General features: G+C 48.6%; 2 protein-coding genes across 8 annotated transcripts in view; one reads left to right on the top strand and one right to left on the bottom strand.

Moving 5' to 3' along the window:
• Window positions 1-7743, bottom strand: part of luc7l3 (LUC7-like 3 pre-mRNA splicing factor) — a 30448-nt gene extending 22705 nt beyond the window's left edge. For 2 of the 5 annotated variants that reach the window (XR_011354847.1, XM_069929924.1), the window contains exons 1-2: window positions 7573-7741; window positions 4299-4365 (exon numbers count right to left, since the gene is read on the bottom strand). Coding sequence is in view for 3 of the 5 variants with exons in the window: in XM_069929924.1 (XP_069786025.1) it covers window positions 4299-4365; window positions 7573-7671 (166 nt within the window). In the remaining 2 variants the exon portion in view is untranslated. Of the gene's footprint in view, window positions 1-4298; window positions 4366-7572 lie in introns of all 5 variants that reach the window. The other 3 variants (XM_069929923.1, XM_069929925.1, XR_011354848.1) reach the window with 2 other exon arrangements.
• On the top strand, window positions 6786-16571 carry ankrd40 (ankyrin repeat domain 40). 3 transcript variants are annotated; one of them, XM_069929927.1, is made up of 6 exons: window positions 6786-7055; window positions 8476-8575; window positions 11283-11431; window positions 13912-14151; window positions 15351-15532; window positions 15726-16571. In XM_069929927.1, the coding sequence occupies exons 1-6, from the start codon at window positions 7052-7054 to the stop codon at window positions 15864-15866; spliced, it is 816 nt and encodes a 271-aa protein (XP_069786028.1). In that variant the 5' UTR covers window positions 6786-7051; the 3' UTR covers window positions 15867-16571. The 3 variants fall into 3 exon arrangements, with proteins under 3 accessions (XP_069786028.1, XP_069786029.1, XP_069786027.1); XM_069929926.1 differs by lacking the exons at window positions 6786-7055; window positions 8476-8575 and adding an exon at window positions 10682-11135; XM_069929928.1 differs by lacking the exons at window positions 6786-7055; window positions 8476-8575; window positions 13912-14151 and adding an exon at window positions 10679-11135.
• Window positions 16572-16908: the final 337 nt, after the last annotated feature.

The following is a 16908-nucleotide window of genomic DNA, read 5'->3' as shown; positions in this document are numbered from 1 at the left end:
GTGTGTAAAAGTATATGACACAATTTTCTTGTTTATTTTCATTGTGTGATGACATTGTTTAATGTATTGTACATGTTGAACGTTTCGTGGGTGGGGAGTGGGGTGGGAAGGAGGGAGGGAAGGGAGGGGGGAAAAGTGGAGAAAATGACTGTATATTCAAGAGGGAAATGTTTGTGTGTATTTTGGTCAATATGGTTCATAGTATGAAAAATAAAAATAAAAAATTTTTTTAAAAACCTTGTCAGGCAAAAGTGTTGCTCCTTCGCTGGAGATGCGGTGTCCACAGAAGTCTATGGTGGATAAACTAAACTGGCACTTGGACGGGTTGATGGTTAGCCCGACAAGTCTGCAGTTGGGCAAACAGGTGTTTTAAATTTTCTTTGTGAGTCCTACGCCTGGGCTGCCAATGAGAATGTCTCTAAGTACACAAAAATCCCCTCCAGGTCTCTTGTCACCACGTCCATGAGGCTCTAGAAGGTTTGGGCTGAGTTTTTAAGCCCAAATGACATTCTCAGGAACTCGAAGAGGCCAATCTTCTGGACGTTGTCATGGTGCACTGGAATCTGGTGGTAGCCCTTCACCAGACTGACTTTGGGGAAAAATCTGGGCACCTTGGAGTTGTGCGGCAAAGTCCCATACATGTGGGATGGGGTATCGTTGCGAAATTGAGCCTGTGGTAGTTTGCGCATGGGCGCCAGCTGCCAGAATTCTTTGGGACCATGTGTAATGATGAAGCCCATGGGTTGTTGGAACAGCAGATGATCCCCAATTCCTTCATCGTGACAAACTCAGCCTTAGCTTAGAGGAGCTTATCGTGGGGCAGTCACCGTGCCCATGAGTACATGTGTGATCCGGTGGTCTGAATGTGGCGTTGCACACCATGTGCTGGTTCTGCATCGTAGGAGTTGGGGGCCAGTAGAGCAGGGAAGTTGGTGAGCAGTGCGGTGTACTCACTTTGTTTAAGAGCGTGGGCCCCCACAGGCTGGAAAGTGTGAGGGGGAGGGGAAAACTTGGAAGGTGGTGACATTAATCAGCCGGCATCGGTTGAGGTCAACCAGAAGTTTGTTCGCCCAGAGGAAATCTGCTCCTAGGAGAGCCTGGCCTACTGAGGCGACAGTACAATCCCACCTGAAAACAGTGCTCCCAATGTGAATGGTCACGCAATGTGTCCCATAGGTGGGGATAGTTGAACCATTGGTAGCCTGCAGGGGTAAGCTTCTGGCAATATTCTTCTGCTCAAAGAACGTGGGCAGAACTAGGCTGATTTCTGTGCCAGTGTCTATCAGGAATTCCCACTGGGCCTTCCAGTCAAAAGGTAAAGAAGGCCTTTTCAGGAGCCAACCATCGAGGGCCACAGCGGCCAGCTTGCTTGTTTCCAGCCTGGGTTTGCTGCCTGCAAAGGTGTAGAGCGGTACACACCGCCAGGTATTGCAGCCCCACTGATGGTGATAGAGGCAGTACCTTGCTGTTTTGACGCTGTGGTCATCGCGTTGTGGCTGGATTGCTGCAATGGTTGCCATGGGAGCTCACAAGGTGGCTGACGTTTGTGCTGTTGCTCCTGCTGCGCAAATGGGCTGCAGAAGAGCCAGTCTGCTTCTCTCGACACGGAGTGCAGTTCAGCAAAGTCCATGTTGGAGATGGCAGACTTGTAAAAGACTTGCAACTTGTAAAGGAACAGGGCTTTAAACAGGAAGCACTTTGTGCCGCAAGGTTCACTAGTTCCTTCATCAGTTCTGAGGGGTTGCAACCACCCAGGCCATGCGTGTTAATCACGCGAAAGGACCGCTCATGCCGGCTGAGTTCAAATGACTCAAGCAAAAACCCCTTAAACATCCATTGTGTACTTGCCGTCCAAGAATGGATTGTTGACAAACGGGGTGACCTTCGCTGCTGTGGCGCTGATCACATGCCAGAACTTCATGTCCTCAGCTGTTGTTCCTCGCAGGGTGAACTGTGATTCTGCAAGTTGCAGCCAACTGTGCGGCTGGTTCGCCCAGAATGGCAGCAAGTCACACTTACCGTGTAAACTGCCAAGGGATTCCGTTGGTGGCAGCCGCTTAGGCTGTGGATGAGTCGGCAGGATTCATCTTGCTGTGTGCTGTGGGTTCTAAAAATGTTAGAACCTTTTCGGGGCGGGGGGGGGGGGTGGGTCATCACTGTAGCACTGCTAAAGGCAGAGCTGGTGAAATAAATGCTGTCCACACCAAGTAAACCGGCACTGCCATTTATTCAAACCACGCACGTTCCCTTTTAAGGGTAGGTGACAGGCTCACGGAAGTGATGTCATAATGCTGCTGAGGCCTGGCCGTTCCCCTGGCAATGTGCTCCTGCAGCCTGGAACATTTGAGCCGTAGGAGGGGTGAAGCCCCTGTGCCCTGCCGCGCTGGCTGTTCGCTATGGCGATTCGCCCCATCATGTGCGGGGTTGACCCAGCCCGCTGAAAGTCCTTTAATGAGTCCCTGATTGAGTTTGTTGAGGAGTCTGATGATGGAGGTAGCAGCTGTTCCTGAACCTGGTGGTGTAAGCCTTGTGGCACCTCAACCTCTTTCCTGATGGTAGAATTGAGAACAGAGCATGTGCTGGGTGGTGTGGATCCTCGATGATTGCTGCTGCTCTCTGACAGCAGAGTTCCCTGAAGATGTTCAATCACAACAAGAACTCCACACAAACTGCACTCAAGATTAGGATTGAACCTTGATCTCTGACACTGAGGCATCAGCTCTACTTTCCTGTATTAACTGCAAAAATTCACGACATTGATCCTTGGGTGAAGGGTTTTACCTACTAGGAGTGAATCACATAGTGATTGGGAGAAGCCAAGAAGCAATTTCACTAAAATATAGCTTGACTGGATGAAGCAAAATGATGATAAAATTGGCTCAAGTTAAAACAAGTGGCTGGTCGTATCAGAGTGGGATGTGCAGCACTGGATTTCTATCTCACCTTTCCTGCACCCAAGAACACAAACAGAAGTTATGGGCCACATGTTCCTCTACCCTCATCCATTGCTCAGTAGGTTCATGGCTTCTGATTTTAGTTTCGCTGCTGCTGGTTGCTAAAACCTCTTTAGATGAAAAATCCATCCATTTTTGTTAATTCTGCCTTTAGTCTACAGCTTTCTGAAGTCGAGGATTACTAAGGTTTGTGACCCAAGAAATTGCCCTCATCTTGGTCAGAAATGGGAAATCCCCCATGTACAGCACAGGAACATGCCTTCAGCTTTTGATGACTGGGACGAATACAATGCCAAGCTAAATCTCAAGTAACCACTCAGCTCTATCTGGGTCAACAATTTCCACCACTCCCTCACCTGCTCTTGTTCTTACTTTTCTCTCCAACCACCATCCCACCACCCAGTGGTCTTTCCACCTCTCCTACCTACTATCCAATATTCTATTATTTCCTTGCCCCACCCCTCCTTTATAATATCAGTCTTGATAAACAAAGGGACTTGACTTGAAATGCTGACTCCATTTCCACCCGTGGATGCTGCCTGAGCCAGAGTTCCTCCACGTAGTTGCATTTGTTCAATTCCAGCATCTGTAGTTTGTTTTCCTGAACTGACTCTTTCCTGCCTGTGCACAAACCACATCCCTCTACTCTCTGCGTATACATAGGTCGATCTTAAAAACCTCTTAAATGCTACTTTTACATATACTTCCACCACAACCCCAGCAGCCAATTTCAGGCACCTATTAATCTCAGTTAAAAAAAAATCCCTCCCCACCTCAAATACATACAGTCTAGAATTGGACATTTTCTACCCTATCAATGCCTCAATTTTTTATAAACATCTATTAGATTTCTCCTCAGCCTTTGACAATCAAGAGAAAACAATTTAAGTTTGTTCAAACTCTTCCCAGACATTTTTAAAGCCTCCATAACCTTCCTGTAATGAGACAATCATTCTGAAGCTTTGGCCCATAATTCCAGAAATATCCACCCCACTTTCCCCCAATGGGAAACATCTTCTCAACATCTACCTTTAACCAGTGCACAATATCAAGGACAATTTATGGACACAGAGTTGAAAGGGCAAAGAAAGGTAGAGGATTGGCCCTAACATTAATGAAGCAGTGGCAACACCCCTCATCAACTATAACTGAAATGTGACAAGACACCAGAGCAAGATCCCTCAAGGCCCCACTATACATTACTCTCAAAATTGGAGGCAACCATCCATGTACCAATGCTTCATCTTATCCTATATCCATGTTTGTTGTAAATGGCAGCTCTGACACATACACTTCCCCGAGTGTTGAGCATTATGAAGTAGTTAATAAATGAGGCAATCTTACCCAAATCAGAACGTGTATTGGTAAATAACTCAGCTGGACAGAATCCACACAGGAAGTATTTACACACCTGTAAAAATAAGACACCACTGAGTTAACAATTTGCATCAACTCCCATCATTGCCCAACCTCTTTCATCAGTCCTACCCTATTAGTTAGAGGTGGCACCAAAGCCTGTTCTGCTAAAAATACCACAGAAATTGCTACTTCAAGCCCACTTATCCAAGACCTGAACACTGGAACTTTGTTCCCAATTTTAACAATTGATTAAATGCTTGGGAGCTTCAAATTAAGATAAACATTAAGCCACTTGCTCATATTCTTCTGTTCAATGAAGTCTTTAACTTGTAACTACCCATGGTAAACAATTACTGTCTGAAAGTCTTTTGAACTCTGCTTCCTGCTCTCCTTCAGGAGAGTCCCCAAGGTGTGTGAAACACAATCAAAATTCATCTCTCTCGTCTATCTGACCCTTTATTTTGAACGATGGCTCTCAGTTTTAGATTTTCAAGGGAAGAAAGAAGCCACAAGCTTCCCAACCAAAAGAGAGACCCAGTTTTTAATGTAGGTTCTCCTCTGCTTGATCCATGAAGTTCCTACAAAGGTTGTTTTCTCCTGGTGTCAAGTCTTTTGGGCTCCTATGGATTGTGAACTGTGGGGCAGTTTCTTTAATCAAGCTATCAGACTTTTAATATCCTGAGTCTATTATATTGTAGGTTGTCTCTACTGTACCTTTAGTCAAGTTTTTAATTACTGTATTGTTGCAATGTTTTCATTCACTTTATGCACCTTTGTCCTGTGTAGTAGTGTAGTCTTGTGTTGTCTAATGCTGTTTTTGTGTAGTCTTGTGTTGTTTAAATGTAGCATCTTTGTTTTTGGAGGAACTTTAAAAAAAAAACGCGCACTGCATTTGCAGTTTGGTTTTAAAGTGACAGATGGTGAACTTGATTCCAGCATCTACAGTCAGTATCTTCACCCTTCAAGTTTCCAAATTCCAAACTATAACCTCTCCTTGTAAATTGTGGAGATCAGGATCATTCTGGTAAATCTATGCTTTGCCCAATGGTTTGAACTGGAGTCTGCTACTGCAGAGGCTGCGAGAAAGCTCTGTTTCTGAATGGACTTTTTTTTGCTTCTCTTTCTCTTATTGTGTTAGCGGTGCCAGGGAATGTTGATGGTGATGTTTTGTTTGCCAGATAACAGACAAAACTTGGAAATGCATCATGTATATCACATGTATTAATACGTGACAAAAAAAGAACTTTGAACCTTAAAGTATGCAGATTACATGAAAGGCACCCAAAGAACATGAAACAGCATTAAATATCGAAACACTGTCAACTGTGCAATAAGGAGAGAAATAAAAATCAATAAAGTGCAAAAGTAAGAGTCCTAAAATGAGTTCCTGATTGAGTTTGTTGCTGAGGAGTCTGAAGCTGGAGGGGTAGCAGCTGTTCCCGAATCTGGTGGATAAGAATTTTGTTCAGAGGCTAGTAAATCTCTCGACTCACTATACAACAGATGTGGAGGCTTAGTCACAAAGTTCATTCAAAATCGATAGATGAGAGGATTTAAGGGAATGCTGGGGAAAATGATGTTGAGGTAGGTCAGCTAAAATTTTGTTGGATAACAGAACAGCCAGAGCCATTGGCTGTTTCTGATTCTTAGGCCAAATAATGTCTGTGCATGCAGAAATACAAAACACAGAACAGTTCAGTAAAGGAACAGGCCCTTTGGCCTATGCCTGTGCCAAATATGATATTCAATTCAAATTAAAACTCTGCTGCTTGCACGTAACAGATAACACTCCATCCCCTTCATGTTTGTGAATCTATCTAGAAGTTTCTTAAATGCTACTATCACTTTCCACCACATTCCAGATACCTACCACTCCTAAAAGTTTTTCTCCCACATTTAAGATCACTAACCTTTCATCAGAACTGCTTACTGGCCTCAAATTTTAACTATTCACTGATGGATGCTATTCAAGTTTATAGTGAGACTCATCCACAAAGTTGATGTAATGGCTCCCTTTCTCCCACACCTAACGGGCAACCATTCCGCCAAACTTGGATCAAAACACCACTGGGAACAGCTATTTTGGTTTAGATTTCAGATTTATTATCCAAGTACATACAACCCTGAGATTCTTTTTCCTGTAGGTGAAGCAGAATTATCACTTATTTGTGTTCAAAAAAAAAACCATACTGAACATACACATGTAAATAATGAAATGGAAACAAACTGACTGCAATACTTAGAGAAAAAAAATCAAAGTGAGTCCATGATTGAGTTTTTTGTTGAGGTGTCTGATGATAGATAGTAAATGATGGGATGTGACCGTATATTTTAAAAATATGAAAACCACCAGAGTTTAAAAAACAAGTTGATAATCAATGCGTCACCGGAAATTATCATAATGGAACTCAAGCAGTCAGTGAGCACAAGGACAGCTTCTTCCCCTCTGCCATCAGATTTCTGAATAAACAATCAACCACAGCCACTGCCTCACTTTGACTTTTTCTTGCACTATTTTTATTTATTTTGTATGGTCGTTCATATAAATGTTTTCACTGAGATATTTCTACCCAACAACTGTCAAGACAATAGATTCTTAATCAATCTTAAGTTTGCGAATGCCGGTGTTTCATGAATGAACGCAATCCCCAACAGGAAGCCGCCTTTCCTTCCATTCCCAGCGGAGTTGATGAGTACTGTGGCGGCTGGGAAACGCACGGTGATTAGTCACCAGCTCGATGGGTGAGCGGGGGGGAAGCCAGGGCTGGGCCGGGGACGGGCCTGGGGGAGGTGCGGAGTCCCATGGCCGTCTGGAGATCAATCACCCGTCCGCTAGGGATGCGGGGGGGGGGGGGAGAACCAGGAAAGGGACGGGCCTGGGGGAGCTGCGGAGTCCCGTGCCGCCTGGAGATCTGTCACCCTTCCGCTGGTGGTGACCGACGGGCCCTGGCACGGATGACAAGGCCCGGAGCTCAGCACCAATCTCCGCGACGCCGAGTGAATGACCATCCCTCCTCCGGGGTGGAGTCTAAGGAAGCGGCCATGCAGCCAGCCACGTCCCCGGTAACCAGACCCCGAGGACCAGGGTGCAGCCGCGGCCAGACCCCGAGGGCAGATTCGGGACGACAGCAGAGACTCCTCCTTGTCACATCTTCCCCCTCCCTCCCTCCCGCTTGTGGGCCTCGCCTCGCCTCGCTCCCCGAGCCCGAGACCGGACGGCCTGTCACCACCTCCCCGCCCTCGCCAGCCTGCCACTCACGCTGTCATCATCCCAGCGCACGTTCTGCCGCTTCTCGTCCGGGGCCAGGTTCCGGTCGCGGCCCATCAGCTCATCCAGCAGCTGCGCGTTCGACAACATCTTTCCCTCAGGCCCGCGTTCCGCAAAATGGCGCCGGTCGCCTGCCTGCTCCCACACTGCACCGCACAGCCACAACCTCCCAGCCTGCCCTGCGTCACGACCTTATCCTTGACACACCTGTCGGTGCGGGCAGGCGCCGTTGCCAGGCAACGCGTCAGTGGATCACGTGACCATCCAGCCATTGTACCAGCATCAGAATTTATTGTCATGAATAAGTCATGAAATTCGGGGTTTTGCGGCAGCGTCACAGTGCATATTATTAACCATTTTACAACATTGCTATATAGGAATCTGATGGCGGAGGGGAAGAAGCTGACCTTGTGCCACTGAGTGCTCATCTTCAGGCTCCTGTACCTTTTCCCTGATGATAGCGGAGTGAAGAGGACAAGGCCTGGGTGGTGGAGGTCCTTGAAGACAGAGGCTGTTTACTTAAGACACTGCCTCATGTCGATGTCCTTGATGGACTGAAGTCTGGTGCCTGCGATGTCACAGGCCGAGATTACATCCCGCTGGGATTTTTCCTGGCCTGAGTATTGGCACCTCTGTGCCAGTGATGCAACCAGACAGAATGCTCTCCATTATACACCTGTTGAAGTTTTTGAAGGAAGGGCTCAGGCCTGAAATGTCAACTTCCTCTGTATGCTGGTTGGCCTGCTGAGCTTCTCCAGCCCTGCTGAGCATTGCACCCTTCCCCACAACCCCCTCCTTTCTCTTGCCTTTGCCTCCATCTCCTGATCCCACCCCTAACATTTTCTCCACCCCACTCCCAAAATCAACCAGCCTCTGCTTTGTGTCATCCCCCAGGAAAGACCTTGAGGAAAGCAGGTGTGGTGGGAGGAGAATCCAGTGTCAGAACAAGAGAGGAAGGAGCAGGAATGGGAAGCGGAGTCAGTACAGACAGGAGGTAATGAAGGATTTGCATCTGGTGCCAGAGCAGGGTGGAGGAGAACACGTCTGTGCAGGTCAGGAGGCAGGATTTTTTTCTTTTTGCCCCATAGATGTGTTTTACAGTATTGGAATGATTTAATAATTGGCCAGTGTCCTCTCTCAGGACCAAATTACACTCATTGCTTGACACCAGACTTGTGTTGCAGTTCAGACCAATGTTTATTGAGGAAAGGGAAGAGATAAGCAGAGAAAAGGGATCAAAGATGTCCTTTCAGCCTCCTTGGGGAAGGGGGGGGGAGGGTTTTGATTTACCTTTAGATGTTCAGCACGGTATCAGGTCCTTCTACCCCACTAACCCGTGCAATCAATTACACCCAATGGTTTGTTCATGACTCCTCAAACTACAGAAGATGGCAATGAGAGCATCATACCCATACACCAAGACCAGACACCCAGCATGGGCAGGGGCACTGCAACGCCTTGTATGCTGCCCACTCCTGTCACCCACGTTACAGGCCTTTCTTCAGCCCACAATGTTGTGCCAACCTATATAAACTGTGAATGCAGGGCTCCAGGGAGTAGGGGAGATAATGATAACACAATGTACACATGCACAAAATTCTTCCTTGCAGTAGTAGAACAAGTAGTTAAAAAGAAATATTATAATAGTAAAAAAATTGAATTAAATTAATAGACAATAAGTGCCAAATATAGATAATATTCATAGTAATCTTAGTGCAAAAATTGACCAGCAGCACAAGCAATCATGATTAGATTCAAGATTCTTTTATTGTAAATGTTGACAAAAATTGTGAGGGTGAACTTCCCTCTGAACCCGGAATTGTTTTTTTGGGGGGGAATTTGGCTGTTATAAAAGTAAATTTCTCCAGAAGTACATCTAAATTTATTAAAATTGCATTGTCAATAGCCAAGAAATGTATAGTGGTAACATAGAAATTCGATTCCCTACTTCACATTGATTGTTGGAACATGGAAGTGCAAAGATGTATTCTCCTTGAGAATATTTCTTACAGACTAAGGAATAGATATAGTATGTTCATCGAAATTTGGCAACCTTATTTAGATTGCTTTAATGCCCTGACTGTATAATTTATTTTGATATTTGTCAATTAGTATTAGAAATTTAATACTTTTTAAATGATGCGACTCTGAGATGGCGAATCTTGCTCCTGTTGCTTTTTATTTTCCATTTATTTCTTTTTATCTCTCTCTATTTCCCCACTGTTTGTCCCCTTTTCTTTTGAATCTGAGGAGGGGACGCTGGGAGAAGAAGTGGTCTTTTTTTCGGACCTTATGAATGTTTTTTCTGATTTATTTTCAGCATTATTGATATTATATTAATTGAATCCTATATTCTGTATTTTCTTAAAACTTAAATAAAATATTCAAAAAAAGATTATTTTATTGTCATGTAAACAAAAGTGCAATATTACATAGAATTTGCTTACGGCAGACAGATTTGCCATCAGCAGAAATTGCCTCTTACAGTCAGAGAGAGAGAGAGAGAGAGAGAGAGAGAGAGAAGCAAAAGAGTCCCATCAGAGTCCCCGAGTGTCCGTGGATTCACCGCTTGCGCTGCTGCAGCCAACACAAAGTCCAGTCCAAACCATCAGCAGCCCAAGCTCCATATCCAAACCCCGACAAAACCAGGAAACCTTCAGCGCCCTCTCGCATCCCAGTTCCAATACCTGGTACCCCTTTAGCCAATCTCCAGCAGCCCGCTCCAAACACATGTCCATCAATCTCCTCGACTGCAGTCACTAGCAGCCGCCGCGGGTTCCTCAAGCCAACAGCCCGCCGCCTGTGTGTTCTTCAGCCGTAGAGCCCCTCAAAGGACAACCACCATGGTCATCATTCCACGGGTTGACTCTTCTCTCCTCTGCTTCTCCTCAAATTGAGAGGGGGTTGGAGGAGAGGGGGGGGGGGAAAGAGTGGTCTCCCAGTTTTCTGGTGTTATGTGCAACCCCTCATGGGCACGGCTGATCACAGGGAGGTTCAAGACCCTGATGGCTGTTGGAAAGAAACTGTTCGAATCCAGAGGTGTTGTGTTCAGGCTTCTGCCTGAAGGTAGCAGGGTGTTACTGGCATCCTCGGGCTGACAGGAGAGAGGTAGTGAGCCTCCTGGAGCCCCTCTGCTGCCAGGGGCTGATCGACCCGCTCCTTATGGCTTCGTTTCCCCACTGGGGCCGGGCCGCTCCAAGACGAGTCTGTGCAGTTGGGGGGTCGCAGCCACAGGACTCGCCGACCCCGATGGCCCTCCGGCCCAGACCTCCCATCCCTTCCCCAGGACCACCCGCATCCCTACCGTGCCTGTCCCGCGGCTCGCTCTGGAGGGGTGGAGCCTGCTGGAGGCGTGGAGTGAGTGAGGAGCCCGGGGCCTGAAGGGGGAGGGCGGAGCGAAGAGGCTGAGGGTTGCGGGACGTGATGGCGGCCAACCCGCAGCTGGAGCTGGAGGAGCGGCTGCGGGAGGCGTGCAGCGTCGGGGACGCCGAGGCGGTGCGGCGGCTGCTGGACAGTGGGGCCTGGGTCAACGGACAGAACCTCGTCAACGGCTGGTAGGAAGGGGGCCGGGCCGGGCCGGGCCGGGGGAACCTTGTCCACGGTTGGTTGGAGGGAGAGGGGGAAGCCGCAGCCGGGTGCCGGTTGGGGTGGGGGTTGCTCCTCTGGCGGTGGTAACTGTACTGGCTCCGGTTATGTTGCAGGACGTGCCTGCACTGGGCGTGCAAGCGGGCTCACCCCGGCATCGTTTCCGACTTGCTGGCAGCCGGGGCGGATAAAGAAATCCTCACCGCCAAGGGTGAGAGTGCGGCCCAACTGACGTCCAAACCGGAGATCCGGGCGATATTGGGAGGTAACTACTCTGCTATCCGTCCGCCTGTACCCTCCCCCGTCCACCTGAACCCCCCCACCCCCCCATCGCTCTCTGTCCGCCTGTATCCCCCAGCGCTCTACGACCCCAGCCCATTATCCATCTGCAAGAATCCCTCACCCCACTATCCCCGCATGTACCTCCCACCCCGCTCTGTCCCCTGTACTCCCCACCCCCATCCCTACCCCGCTCTGTCTGCCTGTGCACTCCTGTCACAGTGCCCATACCCCCCCCCCACACAACTCTGCTCTCTGTACGCCCACCCTGCTCTAGGTCCACCTGTACCCCCAACCTCACCTTGCTGACCACCTGTATCTCCCAAGACCACTCTACACTGTCTGCCTGTATTTCCCCCCACTGATATCCATTAACCAGTAACCCTCACCTCACCCCACTCTCCATCGGTCTGTTCCCCCACCCTGCCCTCTGTCCACCTGTACTCCACTCTCCATCCACCTGTATCCCCTCTCCATCTGCCGGTACCCTACCCCAGTCTCTATCCACCTATATCCCCCCAACCCTGCTCTCCATCCCTTTGCATCGCAGCCCTGCTCTCCGTCCACCTATACCCCTACCCCACGTCCCCACCGGCTTACTATCTGCATAAACCATATCTCCCCACTTACTGTCCTTTTCCCCATCCTACATCCACCTGTACATCCTGTCCCCACTCCACTTACTGTCTGCCTGTACCACCACCCCTCCCTCCCCTGCTCACCATCTGTCAGTACTCCACAACCCATCCTGCTCTCTAACTTCCTGTACCCCACAGCCCCACCCTGATCCTTGTCTCCCTGTACCTCACATTTCCACCCTGCTCTACGACTGCCTGGTCCCCACGTCTCCACTCTGCTCACTGCCTGTACCCCATGTCCCTACCCTGCTCACTGCCCACCTGTACTCCCGTCCCATCCTGCTCATTGTTCGCCTGTACCACCCAGCCCTTTCACTGTCCACCTGTACCCCAGGTCATGGCCAGGCCCGCTGCGAAATCCAGGTCAGGACCATTCTCCAATGCTAATATTGCCTCCCTCTTTGACAGGAATTTGTGCAATGGGCAGGTGGTTTACGTTGAACTCCGTTCCCAATTCATCCTGGCAGTCTGGGATCAGGTTTCCAGCAGATAAATAAAAATAAGGGATTTAAAAAGCACAAAATTTTTTCAGTGATTAAATAGTAACCATAAAACCCTCACTCCATTGGGAAACTGAGTACTCGGCATCCTTCTTTGACTACTTGGGAGTCTGTTACCAGGCACAGGGAACAAACCTGTCAAAGTGGGCCCAAAATTGGGTTGGTGATGGGAGGCCATCAGAGGGAGGGATCCAGCTGGGTCTTGGTCCAATGCCGTACCTCAGGGAGCAGTGTGGGTCTGGCAACACGATGACTGGTGCTGCTGTAGCAGAAGCGAGGTAAAGACAATTCTGGAGAAACTCAACAGGTCAAACAATGTACTTTATATAGCAAAGATAAAAGATATGTAACCAACGATTCAAGCTTGAGCAAGGATTGACAAAATGTAGGCAGATACCCAAACAAAATGGTGGGGGGGGTGCAGGAGCATGGTCTCACAACCAGGTGGTAATAGGTGGGTAAGGGAGGGAGGGCACACCAGCAAACAGGGAGGAGGGATGGCTCTGTGAATGAAGAGGGAATGGTGTGGAGAGCTGGACAAAAGACATACGGAAAGGGAAGGAAGGGAGGACGACCTCAGCTCTCCATTCCTATCCCTCTCTATTCACCGAGCCACCCCCCCCCCCTCCTGTTTGCTGGTGTGCCCTCCCTCCCTTAGCTATCTATTACCTCCTGCCTTTGGGACTGTGCTCCTCCCCCACCCCTCACCTCCATCATTTTGTTCGGGCGCCTGCCAACATTTTTCCATACCTCAAGGCCAAAACATTGATTATGCATCTTTATCTTTGCTATATAAAGTATGCTGTTTAACCTGCTGAGTTTGTGTTTTTTTACATCAAACATGGTATCTGCAGACATCTGTGTTTTACTTCAGACCTGTTTCGGGAAGTCACATTGTGCTGTGACACATGGAGGGTATGAGGTGTTGGAGGAAGGTACAAGTATTGCAGTAGTTGGGCAGGAAGAGGGAGGAAATTTGGGAGGGAACCAAGGGGCAACGTTTTTACACAGAGGGTGGTCATAATCTAGAATGTGCACCTGAATGATACAATTTGAACAGATCTATGGATAGAGGGAGGGTTTAGGTGTGGCACAAATGCAGGCAATGGAGCCTGCCCAGAATGCTGATTTGATCAGCATGGATAAGGTGGCTCGAAGGCCTGTTTCTTTGCACAAGAAGCGATTGTCTCTGAGCTCGCACACACTTGCGCAATCGGCTGAGGTCAGGGCCAATGAGGACAGGAGCCCAGTGTTTCAGCCAGTGATACCCTTGTCCCACACCTGAGCACTGTGTGGAAGATTCTCACTGCCGCTTTCTCACTCTGCAGTGGATGAGAGTACTGTGGCAGCGGTGAATGGATGTGCAGAGCTCCCGATCATCCCTAACTACCTGGCGAACCCACCCCTCCCATTGGTGGACAGCGGCCAGGGCTCCGGCACCAGCTTCCCAGCTTCCACTACCTGCTCAACGCCGCTGCCTGCCACGAGTCAGTGGGTCTGCCTGCAGGCCAAGAGCCCAGCCACGTCCCAGCTCCTCTGGAGGGGAGCAGTGCCTGAGAGAGAGCAAGGTGAGAGGGGGCAGGGGACGAGGGTGCTGCTCATTACATTCATGATCTATGTATTGGTCAATCCATTGTATCTAACACAGAAGGCACAGTGTGACCAGAATGAGGTCATTTGGCCCATCAAGTTTCCTCCCTTGCTCTATAACAGCAGCACTACAGCTGGTGCAGAACCACGGAGAACAGCTTTTCCGTGTGGTCCAACCATTCAGTCTGACTGCCATCAGCTTCATGCAGACTTTAAACTGCCTGTAAATGGACCTCACAGTGGTTTTATTTAAAGATTCTGCAATCACAGGGTCTGCGCCCAAGATGGCAGCGTCTATGAGAGGATGCAGACTCTGAGGAAGCAGAGGACTGTTGCAGGGAACCAGAAAATGTGGAGAAAATCTCCTGTTTGAAAAGGAGAGGAGACAACCCACGGGTCAGTGACAGCAGACCACCAAGGGGTTCTGCAGCTGAAGAACACACAGGCTGCTCGAAGTGAGGAACCTGTACAGGCTGCTGGCAACTGTGGTCGAGGGATTCACACCAGGTGACGGACTGCTGGAGACTGGCTGAAGGATGACCAGGTATTGGAACCGGGGTGCAAGAGGGCGTTGAAGGTATATTGATGGTGTTGGGATTCAGAACTGCAGCTTGGGCTGATGATGGTTTGGACTGGACCCTTTATGGCTGTGGAGCTGCAGCAGCGACAGAAATGAATTCATGGATATTCGGTGACTCTAAGGGGGCTCTCTTGCTTCTCTTTCTCTGACCCTAAGAGGTGCTTCAGGCAATTTCTGCCAATCTGCCTGACTTACAACAGACGAAAGCAAATTCCTTGCAATATTGCACTGTTTTTATTACATGACAACAAATTTCATATTCTTCCACTCAACCCCATTCTCCTGTCTACTTGACATAACTTTTGACACCCTCACTAATCAAGAAACCATCAACCTCTGCTTTAAATCAACCGAGTTTCTTGACCCCAAAGCCATCTGTGGAAACTAACTCCCTCTGGAAGAGAAGACCTCCTCATCTCCGATCCAAAGGGGTCCATTACAGTGTGAGCTGACCCTGGCAGTTGACAGAGATTATCGCCCAGTCTTGGTGCTGTGACAGATCATCGACCTATCCCACAAGGTACAGTCATCAGTTGGGCACAGTAATCCAGGCCACGCTGCAGATGCCACAGACAGCATTTTCCTTCCTTCCCACAGAGCTGGTGCTGAAAGTTCGACTCCACAACCCTACGGCAGAAGACGACGATTTCATCGAGGTGGAACTAGATCGATGCGAGCTCACGTTCCAGGCACTGCTAAGGGTCACCTGCCAGGAGCTGGCTGTTAGTCCAGAGAAAGTGGAGAAGATCAGGAAGCTGCCCAACACACTACTGAGGAAGGTAAGTCAGGAGAGCATGACAAGGTGGACAAATCTACGTTGCATCCTGCTACACTGCATCCCAGTGCACCCCTTGCTACGCTGTCACCGCTCCCATCATCCCACTGACTTCCTTGGCCCCTCGCCTTGCCGCCCCCCTCACCCTGACATGGAGTTCCTCGATAGGGGAGTTGACTCTTTATTCTCCATTTCAGGACAAAGATGTGATGAGGCTTGAGAACTACCAGGAGCTGGAGCTAGTCTTGGTGAAGGGTGACAGTGGAGTTGAGTCAGTACAGGTGGGGCTGACCGAAAGGCCTTGCTACAATCCAGTAGCAGCATCACTCATCTACTAACAGTCTCTGACTGGGACCGACGGCCTCTGGCCAGAACAGGTGGACTCAGGCCAGAACCAACTGCATCAGCTTCATCCTCTAGTACTTGTTTTCCCAGCTGGGAGTTGCTGACTGGCCGATGTCTCATCCTGCCTGGCTACCAACACCCACCCCACTGCCCTAGACCTCCTCCACCCCCTTCCTCATCCCACTCCCTCTCCCCCCACCCTACTGGCCAAGATCCACTCCACCCCATCATATCCACCTTCACTCTCTCCCCCACACTCACCCCTCCTTCCAGTCACCCTCCCTCACTTTCACCATTCCCCCCCCCCCCCACATGGGTGCACACGCACCATATGTTTGCAGGATGGCTGTGTGCGCTGGGCCTGTATACGTCCTCTCAGCCACTGCTGGACACTAGGCCCCATTCCCTGTGCCAGCGCTTCACCTTTGAGGATAGAAGTCCATTTATTTTTCTATCGTTGCCTTGCTGTGGGGTAGAGAGGCTTTGACAGGCATGTCTCTCTGAATGTTGAGCACCAGCTGCCTTGTGGACCCATCCCAATCCCTACTCTGTGGACGTGGACAACTCTATGCACTTAGATGTGGCTATTTTTCTATATACATCATTATTTTATTTACTTTCAAAATAAGTAACCATGGAATTGTATTGAATAAAATTATTAATAAAACATGGTCTATTGGTGGATTAGACACCAGGTACCTGTCTGGGTGCCAGGTTTGTTTCCTTTTTTAAAATATTTTAAGAATTTTAAAACCACATTCATATCTACATATTCAATAAAACTAAAGAAAAAATTAATTACACATATAAACCCCACTCCTTCATCTCTTCCCTCCCCCCCCCTCACCAACCCTCCCCTAAAATATCAAAGAAAGGAAAAAAAAATTGGGAGAATGTCAAAAAGAAATAATAGTCTCAATACAAATAACAATGGAACTGGGGGTTACAAAGAGGATGGGCTTTCAGAGAGCCCTTCAAATTTTCAAATCAATGTGTTGTAAGTATGGGCTCCATACTTTAAAATAAATTGATGCT

This window comes from Narcine bancroftii, chromosome 3, assembly GCF_036971445.1.
Source record: "Narcine bancroftii isolate sNarBan1 chromosome 3, sNarBan1.hap1, whole genome shotgun sequence".
Lineage (NCBI taxonomy): Eukaryota > Metazoa > Chordata > Chondrichthyes > Torpediniformes > Narcinidae > Narcine > Narcine bancroftii.
The sequence above is the reverse complement of the archived record's forward strand: the minus strand, read 5'-3'. Positions and strand labels throughout refer to the sequence as shown.